At 27.3% G+C, this 13,886-nt stretch overlaps 2 protein-coding genes across 2 annotated transcripts; one reads left to right on the top strand and one right to left on the bottom strand.

Moving 5' to 3' along the window:
* The first annotated feature begins 2,277 nt into the window (after positions 1-2,277).
* Positions 2,278-3,225, top strand: LOC119607101. Its single transcript, XM_037960881.1, has 3 exons — positions 2,278-2,430; positions 2,498-2,677; positions 2,740-3,225. Exons 1-3 carry the CDS (start codon positions 2,377-2,379, stop codon positions 2,992-2,994), a joined length of 489 nt encoding a protein of 162 aa, XP_037816809.1. The 5' UTR covers positions 2,278-2,376; the 3' UTR covers positions 2,995-3,225.
* Positions 3,226-3,232: 7 nt separating this feature from the next.
* On the bottom strand, positions 3,233-10,304 carry LOC119607102. Its single transcript, XM_037960882.1, has 4 exons — positions 10,149-10,304; positions 3,909-4,065; positions 3,645-3,827; positions 3,233-3,511 (listed from the first exon to the last, which is right to left on the bottom strand). Exons 2-4 carry the CDS (start codon positions 4,023-4,025, stop codon positions 3,326-3,328), a joined length of 486 nt encoding a protein of 161 aa, XP_037816810.1. The 5' UTR covers positions 4,026-4,065; positions 10,149-10,304; the 3' UTR covers positions 3,233-3,325.
* Between the last annotated feature and the right edge of the window lie 3,582 nt (positions 10,305-13,886).

Genomic DNA, 13,886 nt, shown 5'->3' with positions numbered 1-13,886 from the left:
AAGCTTATTTTTCAATTTAAACGTGTTTTAACGAAGTTAGAGCCAATTTTATGTTTTCGACAAAAAAATCGATTTTTAAGGGAAAATATGAGTGATCACAAAATAAGCTTATTTTTCAATTTAAACGTGTTTTAACGAAGTTAGAGCCAATTTTATGTTTCCAACGAAAAAATCGATTTTTAAGGGAAAATATGGGTGATCACAAAATAAGCTTATTTTTCAATTTAAACGTGTTTTAACGAAGTTAGGCCAATTTTATGTTTCCAACCAAAAAATCGATTTTTAAAGGATAATATGAGTGATCACAAAATAAGCTTATTTTTCAATTTAAACGTGTTTTAACGAAGTTAGAGCCAATATTATGTTTCCAACCAAAAATCGATTTTTAAAGGAAAATATGAGTGATCACAAAATAAGCTTATTTTTCAATTTAAACGTGTTTTAACGAAGTTAGAGCCAATTTTATGTTTCCAACCAAAAAATCGATTTTTAAGGGAAAATATGAGTGATCACAAAATAAGCTTATTTTTCAATTTAAACGTGTTTTAACGAAGTTATGTTTCCAAACAAAAGATCTATTTTTAAAGGAAAATATGAGTGATCACAAAATAAGCTTATTTTTCAATTTAAACGTGTTTTAACGAAGTTAGAGCCAATTTTATGTTTCCAACCAAAAAATCGATTTTTAAAGGAAAATATGAGTGATCACAAAATAAGCTTATTTTTCAATTTAAACGTGTTTTAACGAAGTTAGAGCCAATATTATGTTTCCAACCAAAAAATCAATTTTTAAAGGAAAATATGAGTGATCACAAAATAAGCTTATTTTTCAATTTAAACGTGTGTTAACGAAGTTAGAGCCAATTTTATGTTTCCAACCAAAAAATCGATTTTTAAGGGAAAATATGAGTGATCACAAAATAAGCTTATTTTTCAATTTAAACGTGTTTTAACGAAGTTAGAGCCAATTTTATGTTTCCAAACAAAAGATCTATTTTTAAAGGAAAATATGAGTGATCACAAAATAAGCTTATTTTTCAATTTAAACGTGTTTTAACGAAGTTAGAGCCAATTTTATGTTTCCAACGAAAAAATCGATTTTTAAGGGAAAATATGGGTGATCACAAAATAAGCTTATTTTTCAATTTAAACGTGTTTTAACGAAGTTAGAGCCAATTTTATGTTTCCAACCAAAAAATCGATTTTTAAAGGATAATATGAGTGATCACAAAATAAGCTTATTTTTCAATTTAAACGTGTTTTAACGAAGTTAGAGCCAATATTATGTTTCCAACCAAAAAATCGATTTTTAAAGGAAAATATGAGTGATCACAAAATAAGCTTATTTTTCAATTTAAACGTGTTTTAACGAAGTTAGAGCCAATTTTATGTTTCCAAACAAAAAATCGATTTTTAAAGCAAAATATGAGTGATCACAAAATAAGCTTATTTTTCAATTTAAACGTGTTTTAACGAAGTTAGAGCCAATTTTATGTTTCCAAACAAAAAATCGATTTTTAAAGCAAAATATGAGTGATCACAAAATAAGCTTATTTTTCAATTTAAACGTGTTTTAACGAAGTTAGAGCCAATTTTATGTTTCCAACCAAAAAATCGATTTTTAAAGGATAATATGAGTGATCACAAAATAAGCTTATTTTTCAATTTAAACGTGTTTTAACGAAGTTAGAGCCAATTTTATGTTTCCAACCAAAAAATCGATTTTTAAAGGAAAATATGAGTGATCACAAAATAAGCTTATTTTTCAATTTAAACGTGTTTTAACGAAGTTAGAGCCAATTTTATGTTTCCAACCAAAAAAATTGATTTTTAAGGGAAAATATGAGTGATCACAAAATAAGCTTATTTTTCAATTTAAACGTGTTTTAACGAAGTTAGAGCCAATTTTATGTTTCCAACCAAAAAATCGATTTTTAAAGGATAATATGAGTGATCACAAAATAAGCTTATTTTTCAATTTAAACGTGTTTTAACGAAGTTAGAGCCAATTTTATGTTTCCAACCAAAAAATCGATTTTTAAAGGATAATATGAGTGATCACAAAATAAGCTTATTTTTCAATTTAAACGTGTTTTAACGAAGTTAGAGCCAATTTTATGTTTCCAACCAAAAAAATTGATTTTTAAGGGAAAATATGAGTGATCACAAAATAAGCTTATTTTTCAATTTAAACGTGTTTTAACAAAGTTAGAGCCAATTTTATATTTTCGACCAAAAAATCGATTTTTGAAAGAAAATATGAGTGTTTCGGTTAGTGTAAAATGTATTGTCAGTTCAATAATAAAAATATTTTTTGAAATAACTTTAATATTTAAATATAAATCGTCACTGAACATCTAAATCGCTTAATTCGGCATGAAGTTTCTGAGCATTAAGGAATTATTAGCCATTGGTGAAATAATAGTGGGGGTAAGAATTTATATTCAAGCTAAAAATAAAGTATGTATTGCAATAATTTTTCCATTGAATTTTCTAGAGTTTAAGTTTATACAACTATTTTCTTACCGATTTCTATGACGAGAAATTATTGGACTTAACATTATTTAAACATCGTTGCATTAGCGTTTCACTCAGCTTTTATTGCTATTTTAATGCCTGCGGTACTTGGTTCTGGTTTTCAAATGTTAAAATTACAAAAATGTTAAATCGTGTACATGTATGTAAGTTATATTGTCGCTATAGTTGGAACTATATTAATACTATTTATTTATATTTTAGAAAGTCTTGGTTTATCTTATTTTAAATATTTTATTAATTGCTACTCACTTTTCGTATAAATCGAATTATGGTTCTTTAGTTTGGGGTTATTTTGATCAACAGATATTTTTCGATGAAATCGAGCGCATACGAAGAAGTTTTTATATTGTTTTAATTATAATGACTTTGTCGGGCGTTATTATAGGTTTTAATGTCAATTTTATACGTTTTCGGGTGGTTCATTTGTTAAAAAAGAAAAAACGTAATCAAGTTTAGTGAGAGAAAATTGGGTATCTTTCCTGATTTCTGACATTTACACTAAAAATAAAACTTTGTTTCGTTTTGGTTTTATTATATTAATTATTAAATTATTTTGTTATTACTTAAAACACATGTAATATTTATAAATACAATATTATAAAATTAAATATATATAAAAAATAAAAAAAAAAAACATCGAAATTTTATAAATAAAATTCTGTAGTAAATAGTATTTGACATTTTCATAGAGAGAGTTAAGATTTCATTTGAATATCAATTAAGTAATTTTTTTTTTTTTGCTTTTTGGAACACCTTAATTAATATTTGGATCTTTCTTATTGTACATTTAAATGCCACGATAAGATCGGTGGGCCAAGAAGGCACTAATGAAATAAAGAACACTGTTTACCAAACCCATAACACTAGCAGCCAGATAAGCATCATGTTTTCTGTATCTATCGGTAACAGAAATAATCAAAATTGTGGAACTGACTAAGAGTAGAATGGCTGCAACACTGTGATAAATTAGTTCCTATAAAGAAGAAAAAGAGAAGAAGAAATTTTAATTTACTATATAAAATTTAGCTTCAGCATAGTCAATTGCATTAAATATTGGTAGTTTTCAGAACACAACAAATTCATTAGAAATGTAATTATCAACTTACATAAATAGTTTTGGAAATAATTCCACCCGTGCTCAGGGATATTAAACATGATAACAGTAAACAAAATGTGCCAATCATAAATGTCACCGCCATTAAAAAGGTAAAGACGACACCATCGTAAGTATTATGGAAATTATATCCTTGATAATAACTGAAAATGCCAACCATGGCACCACCAATAAGCTAAATAAGAAGAAGAAATAATAGTTATTTTAAAAATATTTACACAAAATAATTAAAGCAAAAACCAATTCCAATACTTACCAATTCGAATAATTTCAATAGACCTGAAAAGCTTTTCAGGTAACCAGTATTCAACACAATATAGGAAGTGTTAGTGGTGCTGGTGGTGGTGCGAGTAATGGTTACAGAATGAGACATTTTATAGAGATTTTTAAATTAAGGGGATGTAAAAGGAAATCTGTAAAAAAAATATTTAAAAAACATGTTTAATTTAAATCCATTTATACGTATATAGCTGTTGATTTCCAGAAATAGGTCAAGAGCTATTGCTGTCTTGAATAATTAAGTAATAAATATATGTACATTGTATGTGTTTATAATTTCTCAAGGCAAACAACATGTTTTAATAAATTTATTGCAAAACTTTAACATCGTCATCTTCATCATTCTAGTTCATTGGAACAGCAAGTCAAACAATTGCTTTAAATAATTTTTAAATTCACTTGTTACTTATTTTTATCTATATTTTAAATACATACAGTATTGTTGGAAAACTAAGCTATTTTTCCTAACTGTGTAATCGATGCCCTATATATTCTACTAGCTATACCCACTTAACGATTTTGAAGATTCTAACTACAATAGTTTTCCATATATACAATTCGTTACATATGGGAGACGCCAAAAAAATTTTTGCAAGTTCACCACTTTTTCCGAACGTTAGTTAAGATTTTAATGTAATCTATGAAAAATTTGAATAATCTAATAGTTTCTCAGATATACGAAATTTTTTTTATTCATATGGGAGGTGCCCAGCACCCCCTTGAAAGTCCGCGCGTTATTCTCTAAATGTTTACATGAATGTCAAAGTTCTTCATGTAAAATTTGAAGATTCTAGATCTAATGGTTTCTTAGATATAAGATAAATTTGAAGAATTTAGTTCTATTAGATTCCCAGATAAACGATTTTTTGTATTTAATTCATATGGGAGGTGCCGCTCCTCTCATTGGTAGGTAGTCCGCCAATTTATTACCCAAAATGTTTACATGGATGTTATAGTTCTTCGTGCAAAATTTCAAGATTCTAACAGTAATAGTTTCCAAGTAAAACGAATTTTTGTATTTAATTTATATGGAAGGTGCCACGCCCCCAGTTGCCCAGTGCGCCTACTTTTTGTTCTAAATAATCACATTGACACTAAAGTGACTTGAGGACTCTAACTGTTATATTATCTCAGATATATTGATTTAATATTTTCTTAATATGGGCATGGTCCACTTGAAATTTCAAAATAAAAGGTAACCTATAACCTCTTCCAGACATACAGCAATGCACTGTGACTACTAAACGGTTCAGCCGTTTAAACAGTATAACAGCGCGAAGATCCCTTTACCTATAAAATCTTTTATCTAAAAGTGAAGTTTAGAAGAAAAGGTGAGTGCACACTGTTGTAACGCATCAAATATAGCCAAGAAAGTTTTTTTTTCGAACTTCGGGAAATGATATCTCTTAAACCTGATGTGAAGTTCTGAAGCTAGTTTCAAAACATATACTTTGGGCTCTGAATTTTGTCAATAAATCAATTTAATAGAATATATAATGCTGCCTGGAAAAGTAGCTAAAGTTTTGTGCAATACTGTACATATGCATGTACGTATTTCAATTAAAAACAATGTGCTTAATATTTTAAACAAAATTAAATGCGTCATAAATGTGGAACTGCAAACAAGAAATATATTTCTTCTATGACTAATCGTTAACATCTTTGAGTTAATGGTTGTGACTAAAGTTTAATTATTTGTAGACCTTCTGGATACACTTCTTATTATTTATGAATATTCTAAATACATTTTTTCTTTTAATCTAACCACTGTGGCTTTTTCAATAAGAAGTACAAATTCAAAAAAGTTTTCAGTTAAGAATTCATATTATAAAAATGTTTGATGGAAAACATTTTGCATGAAAATTTTTTCTCGACTTTTAAATGTACATATACATAAGTATATAGATATATACAATATATGTATTTCGAATATCGTCCACACATTTCACACAAACACCGCTAAAAAATCGTTCACTCAAAATACTAAATACAACTCGGTCATACTAAAATTAACTTTCAATACTTTTTTTCAAAATGTCAAAATTTTGGCGAGAGTGGCTATGTGTGCGTAAAGTGTATGGCAAATATTTCTTATGACGTCATTAAATTCATTGCTATTTTTTAAATCAATTTTTTATATGTATTAAAGCGTTGACTTATTTATACATATTTATTTGAATTGTGTAAAACAAGTTGTAATAAATTAAAATTTTGTTTTGTTGTTTTACAATTCTGTTTAATGTTTTTGATTCTTGATTATTTATTTTATGATTTTTTCCGGGAGGTCATTTAACATTGAGAACATTTCAGTATTTTGTTTATTTCATTTTGAAAAAAAAATATTGAAAATCAGTTGAACTGGACATAATGTTTATTTTGGGGAAAATTACCAAAATAATATGATTCATAAACAAATGGGCTGCAGATGTTACAAGTTATATGTATGTTTTAATATTTTACAGCCTGACCTAGAGAAAACCTTGGAAGCTTTTTTACAAATGGAAACAGATTTTTCAAAATTATTGTTGTAGTTTTCTTCTTTTACTTCCTCGCTCGCTTACAAATAGGGAGTTGAAGAAGTACTTGCAATTTCTCTTACAAAGAAGTTATTGAGTCAGCGCGAATACGAATCATGGACTTCGGTTTGTTAGTCAAATGTTCTACTCACTACACCACTGCTTAGCTATTTTATTGCTCGACAAATCATCAGATTTAAAGAAATTCATTACTAGAGTACTTCTAAGTAATGCAGATGTTAAGTAGTTGTCATTGAAAAGTATGTTGTTGAGTAAGTACAAGTCATTACTAGATTTTTGCTGGGATGTTTCTCATCTAAATTTAAATTTGATTTTTACTTATCAAATATTCGTGACGGAAAATAAATCAAAACGGAAAATAAATCAATTGGAACAGTGCATATTTTTTAGTACTTAGTTAAAAAAAACTCGAACTTTGAGTTATGCCAGTCGTGTAGTAAAACATCTATAGATGTTTTAAAAACCACAAAAAGTTAGTTTACTGATTTGGCTTCTATATCTTCAAAAACTACAAAAGTGTAGATTGAAATAATTTGTTCCCAGAATTTTCAATATTGGAATAATAATAATAATGGAACAAAATTTTATAAATTCTGTTGTAAATTTTTTTGTAATTAATTTTTATCTCACGAAAAATATTTAACAAGAAAAAATATTTAACAGAAAAAAATTCTTATCTCAAAAAAAGAACAATTTTATGATTTCTCCAGAATGGGAAAAAACTTCGCCTTTATTTCGTTCTCAAATATTTTAATATTATATCAAAATATTTCATGATCAAAGTTTAATTAATTATTTATTTTTGATTTATGTATATTTATTTAAAATGTGTACAAGTTCTCTTTAATTGCTCGTAAGACATTCAAATGTGTTTAGAATTATTTATTTAATAAACGTTTAAATAATCATGGCCAATTATTTATTATGTTTAACTACTTTTAAAGTCATACAATATTTAATAAAACATTTATGTATGTGCATAAATTTATGTTTAAATATTTGCCAAAATTATGGCAAAACAAATTAATTTACTTTTGATTATATTAGCCAAACTGAAATAACATTTAAGATTATAGTTTATGCATTAAACAATTATTATTGTATCAAAGGTTTATAAAACAAATTTCGTATTGAAATTTATTTAAAATTCTGAATCTAGTATTTTTCTTTTCCAAAAGTTTAGATCATTCAATGACCATATAAAAACAAATAAATTTTGAATATTGTTTATAACTTAAATACATGCAAAAATATATTTACCTATTTTAATAATTATTTGTTTATTAGTCAATAATTTCTATTATTATTTTAAAATTTTTTTATTTTTATTAGTTTTTATTTTAAATATAAATGCTCTCAATATGATGTCATTTTATGTACTTATTTATTTGCTCTTTATTTATTCAGTGTTCCATAGTTTTGCGTTTAATTTAAATATTTTATTTTGATTTTTACATGTTTTGAAATTAATTATAAAATTTCAAGAAACCAACAACAACAAAAATATGTTAATTTTGTTTAGGGAGGGTTTGTGTGTTTTCGAGTTTAAAAAAATTTGGCAATTTCCTGTTTTAAGAACTACTTTATAATAAATTAAAAGTCTGAACCCCTAAATATGTGTATTTACTAATTATAGAAGAAGAAACCATACAAATTCGACTTCAGTAAACAATAGAAATAAATTTATTAGTATTATATGAAGGGCTTTTAAAAACCCGTTTTAAATATAAATATTTTTAATAGTTCCGACTTAAGAATTGTGTTAAATATTTTATAAATTCCAGAGCACGAATTTAAATATATGAATGGTTTAGAATCAAAGACAACAATCTCCAATTTTGGTTTGTTTTTGGGAACTGCGTTTTAAATAAAAATTTCTGAAATACAATTTCACAATTTATCCAAAATTTTTGGAAATCTATTTTCACACAAATAAAACAATAGTAACCGATAATAATTTTAATACCAACCATCAGAAAGAAATATTGATCATAGACCTACAACAATCTATATATTTTGGGTCCTTATTAACTTCAAAGACGATCTAGCCATGTCCGTCCGTCTGTTGAAAGCACTATAGAGTCCAAACGGAAAGAGCTAGAGAGTTGAAATTTTGGTTCACGTTTTCGCATAGCCCCCATACAAGTGGCTCCCCAAAAAAACATCTTTAACAGTCATAACTGTTTTAAAAATGCGAGTATAGCGATAAAATTCGACATAAATAAGTCTCATAAGAGCCATAATTTACGGTCCATAATTTACCCTAACTCCCCCCCTTCAGAAAATTAATTTAACGTTCATACCTAATGTTTATAGGGGAGCATTTCATTTACGGTATACGGTTTGATGGCTTGAATTTATTTGAAAATTAGGTTCAAAATTACCGCATTTATATCGAAACGATTACTTATGCGTAAAATGAAATTTAAAGAATAAATGATATTGAAAATAATACAATTTGTTTTGAATTGGTTTTTCTTTTCATTTCAATTGAACTCTTCTGAAGTTTTAATGAAAAATCTTATTTTCAATTATGCTTTTCTGAATTCAATGCTGAAATTTAACTTTTCTGAGTTTAAAGTGAAAAGTTCTCATTTTAAATTGAAATAGTTGTTTTATTTGAAGGGACATCATACCTATTCTGCAATTCAATTCAATTCGAATCGAAATTTTCTATGCTCCTTCACTAGAATAACAACATAAAGAAACGATCGTAATGCAGAAAACACACGATCGTAAAGCATTTAAATGAAATAGAATTGCTTCTTCTTTTGCTTACATTTCCTATTTTTGTTGGATTACCGATCGTAGCACATCAGAATGCGGAAACGTAATCGAAATGCGGTATATTTTTTGGACTTCTTTCAATTAGCAGGATATGGGCCCCAAAGCAAAGATCACGAAAATCAAAAATATTCCAATAATTTTCAATAAATATTACTCATTCATACTGTATTTCATATAGTGCAATAGACCTTAATTAATATTCATCATACGCCTAGTAAACCATGACAATTTCAATATTATTTGGTTTTATTCAAAACAAATATTTTTCAAAATCTATATAAATAAACTATTATTGATCATAGATTGTTTTGAGCAGCATTAAACCAAATAATTATAATAAGTAGACGGGTAGAGAAGTATGTATGATTATAGTATTTTTATTTAAAAAATGAGATCATCGTTAAAGGCAATGAAATATTGAAAAACATATATACACACATGTTGTTACTTGTTGAATCTGATGGTAGGTAGCTAGACCAAACAAAATGAACATATTAATAAAATACAATTTTTGGCAAAATTTCGAAATTTCCAAAACGTTTCATGAAAAACAAAAAATATTTTTGGCACTAGGTTGAAAAGTAAGAGTACGAAACTAAAGAAAAGGCAAATAGTAAAAACAAATTTCGAAAATAAATTTTGTGTTTATAATTTGAAAATATTGGAGAAAAAGTAGAAAAATATTTTGTATATTATGTGAAAATAAATATAGAATTAAAAATTTTAAAACAGTACCACACCTACGCATTATAGAAATTTAAAGTTATTTTTGAACATTTATTTTTTATAAAATATTTAACATAATTAAAAAAACAGTTATTTACAAAGTTTTTTTTTGTGCAAAGTTTTTCACTTAATTTTTATTATCTTTATTTTTTAAAAAAAAATCTTACTTTTTAATTTTTTTTATTTGTTTTTATTTAAGATAAACGGTTCTTTATTGAACGTCTTCACACGCGTACGTTTAATTTTTAACTGAACTGAAATCGAAACCTAAAAAAAATTCTTTAACAAAAAATTTCGTTTTAAATATTATTTTGTGTTCTCCTTCTGTGCAAATACGCAGCAGTTTATTTGTTATTTTCAACTCTTTCTGCAATTACTATTTATTCTCTCCATAAACTTTTTATAGAGAAAATGACGTCATATACGACGATACAAATAAAATACACAACAAATGCTAACAAGTTGCTTTTTTACTATAGAAAATGTAAACAAAACATTGTTTAGACTTCAAAATATTGAAAACAATTTAGCTGCTATCCCTTATACATTAGGGTGGCACAAAATATACTATGTTGGAAATATTACCATGAAATCATTTAACAAAATTACTTTACTTTGTGCAAGATTTTTGAAAGTTGCTCTATATGTCAAAATCGAAATGTTATATTTTTATACCCTATACCACTATAGTGGAGAGGGTATTAAGGTGGAAGTACACAAAACGCGTTTCACGCTTTTCAAACTTTTCGCGCTTTATAAGCGGCAAGTTACACACCACACGTCATTTTCATCTCTCTTTTATTGTTTTTTAAGACTATTACTGTTTTAAAAATCAAAATTTTAAGTTTTTGTATATTTTTTAATATTTTTCTTCCATTGTTGAAGAAACTTATTTCATTATAGTTTATTCTTAATCTACACAAAACAAAATACAACCCTGATCAGCTGTTGACGCGTCAAAAGTTGAAAGTTGCTGAACTTTTCGCGGCAGACGCGTTACAAACTACAAATGAAAATACACTATTTCAACTTTTTTTGACAAAAGCCTATAACGCGTTGCCGCGTACAACGCGCGTTGTGTACTTCTACCTTTATGCGTTTGTGCTAATGTTTGCAAACACCTGAAAATATTTAACATATTATTAAAAATTGTTGAACTTTTCTTAAACATTCGATAAACCATAATTTTAGATTCCATTAACTTGGCAACTTTTGTTTTGTTGTACCCTAATATACATGTACGCAATAAAATTATTTTTAAATAAATTTTATTTAACTTAACACCGATATAGGTATTTATGTTTTTTTTTTGGTTAAGACCTTGATAGCTGCTGGCCCTAAGAAACACAATAATTTGTTTTTATTTTTAATTGTAAACAAAATGTTGATTAATTTCTCAACAATCAGAGTTACTCTTTTCTTTATTTCTGTTTACTGACGTGATGTCTCACCTACACTCATCAATGCACTACTGGGGCCCCAGTTTTCATTGATAACATTCTTTGGTGTTTGTGCTTCGTTTTTTTTTTTTTGGAATGACTCATTTTACTTTTTTTGCTTCAGTTTCCGATGCAAACTTGTAGATACAGTAAATATACAGTGTGTAACAATTAAAAGTATACTTCGTAAAAAAACATTTCAAATAACTATAGTAAAAAAGAGAGAACTGTTCATATAGGGAGCGGCTCAATTTCGTAAATATTTCTATCGAAATATACCTATAACCATTAGCATATTGGTCACATATGAATTGAAATCTATACCCTACACCACTATAGTGTGGGGAGGGTAGCATTAGTTTGTCCTGTTTATGTAACACATAATACAATCGAGTTTAAGCCACTTTTATTAAAACTTTTTGCGAAAGGTACAGGTCGCAATTTTCAATATAAATTTATGATATTTTGCAGTTTTCGTCCAACGATAAAGCCTATTGAAAATAGTTGAAATTGGTCCATTATTTCACCTAGCCCACATACAAATGGACCACCCACATAGGCCTTTGGAATTAATCACCCCTATTCTGCATTTCGATTACATTTCCCCATTCACTTACGCTATGATCGAAAATTGGTTTTCCAACAAAAAACGGAATCGTTTTTTGCGTATTCTGTATTGCGATCATAACTACGTTTTTGTAAGTTGTTATTTTAGTGGCAGAGTTTTGAATCGAAATGCAGAATACCAAAGTTGCCAAACGGAGAAAATTTCGATTCGAATTGAAATGTAGAATAACATAAAATTATGTTAAATAACTGTCACAGCTACGATCGCAATGCAGAATACACATAATTGTAAAGCATTGAAATGTAATGGAACTCCTATATTTTTTCTTTACGATTCAGTTTTTTCTTGAAATACCTTTTTTTGTAATTGAATGCGGAAACCAAAGAATAAACAAGAAGTGAAACGCTGTCATTTTTTTACAACAATAACATTACGCTCTTCTCACAGACGAGTGCTGTGTAAATCCAACACATATGTAAAAATGTTATTCTCTCTCCAAACTTCAAAACTTTTTCGCGAAAATTTGAGGATAATAGCACTTTGAAATATTTTTTATCACTTAACATTATATTTTATAATTTTTTTGCACAATTTAAACACATTTAATAGCCCGAAAATAATATATTTTCTACAAACGAAAAAAAAATATTTTTTATTTTTTGACATTGAATTTTTGTTGGTTGAAATTAAAACTAAAAAAAACAATGTTGTAAATTTTCGTATGGTAAACGAAAAATATATTTCAAATAAATAATTTATTTTTCCAATATTATAGATTAAAAAACAAATAGACGTGTTTATAAAATGTTTGTAGATAAAATATGTGGAAAATATCTCAAGAAACCTTTCAAGGTATAAATTGAAATGAAATATTTTTTTTCAATATTTTTCAATACGATTTTTTGCAACTATGTTGACTTGAGAATTCTACTAATACATTCTTAGAGTTAGGTACCGGATGACAGTAGACTTAGGTACTTTTGACAGCAGTTTCATTTCTTATTTATTCTTTGGCGGAAACGTACAAATCTCTACAGAAATCGGTACATCATATATACATAAATTCTGAAAACATCGTTAAAATAATATCCCAAAATTTAACTTATAAATATGTATGTGGTCAACAAGAAAGCAAATTCTTGATACATCTTCTTAAAGTACATTTTTATGGGTCGACTATGTATGGCAACCGAACATCAGTTGCGTTGCCAAACTGAAAAAAGAGAATGATTTTAGTCTAGAAATGATTCAAGTCAACCAAAAATTCATTGGATGAAGATTATTATTGAATAAAACATTCATTATTTATGAAGTTTACAAGCTATTGCTGAATAACCGTTATCATTTTGGCAACGCAACTGAAGTGGCAATTGAGATACATAATCCACCTATAAATCTAATAATATACAGCTTACCCATTATTTTGTAGAAAGCCAGCACATCTGCGAGATATTGAATATACGCTCTGTTTCCAAGTGTTCTTTATGGGATTGATATTGTGACTGTTAGTTGATCTGCCTCTTTAGTTTTTTTAATGCGGTTTAAAACGGGAAATTTTGCTGACCACTCAAGAACGCAAACACCAATCATTTTCCTTTTCCAGCTCTATTAATCTTCACAGTTATTTGGTTAATATTCTCAACAAGAGTGGGAAGAGCTTCCCCTGTTTGACCTTATTCATGTTTTAGGGTACCTCTGCAACACTCAGGTGCAAGACAACCGTTTTTTGAGTTTCTGAAAGTTCTGTGCATGTTTGGCGGGAGTTATTTCAATTTCATGTGGACGACAAATTGTAAATGCATAAGTATTTTTCGTAAGCTAATTTATAAGTCTTCTACTGTTTAAGTTTTCGAAGATATCGCTTATTAGTTATCGAATGTATATCCTTTCTTATGATA

Source organism: Lucilia sericata, unplaced genomic scaffold (assembly GCF_015586225.1).
Source record: "Lucilia sericata isolate MDLA Ls3-8-SP2 unplaced genomic scaffold, ASM1558622v1 Contig000655F_arrow, whole genome shotgun sequence".
In the NCBI taxonomy this organism is placed as follows: Eukaryota; Metazoa; Arthropoda; class Insecta; order Diptera; family Calliphoridae; genus Lucilia; species Lucilia sericata.
This window is presented reverse-complemented; position numbering and strand designations above follow the sequence as displayed.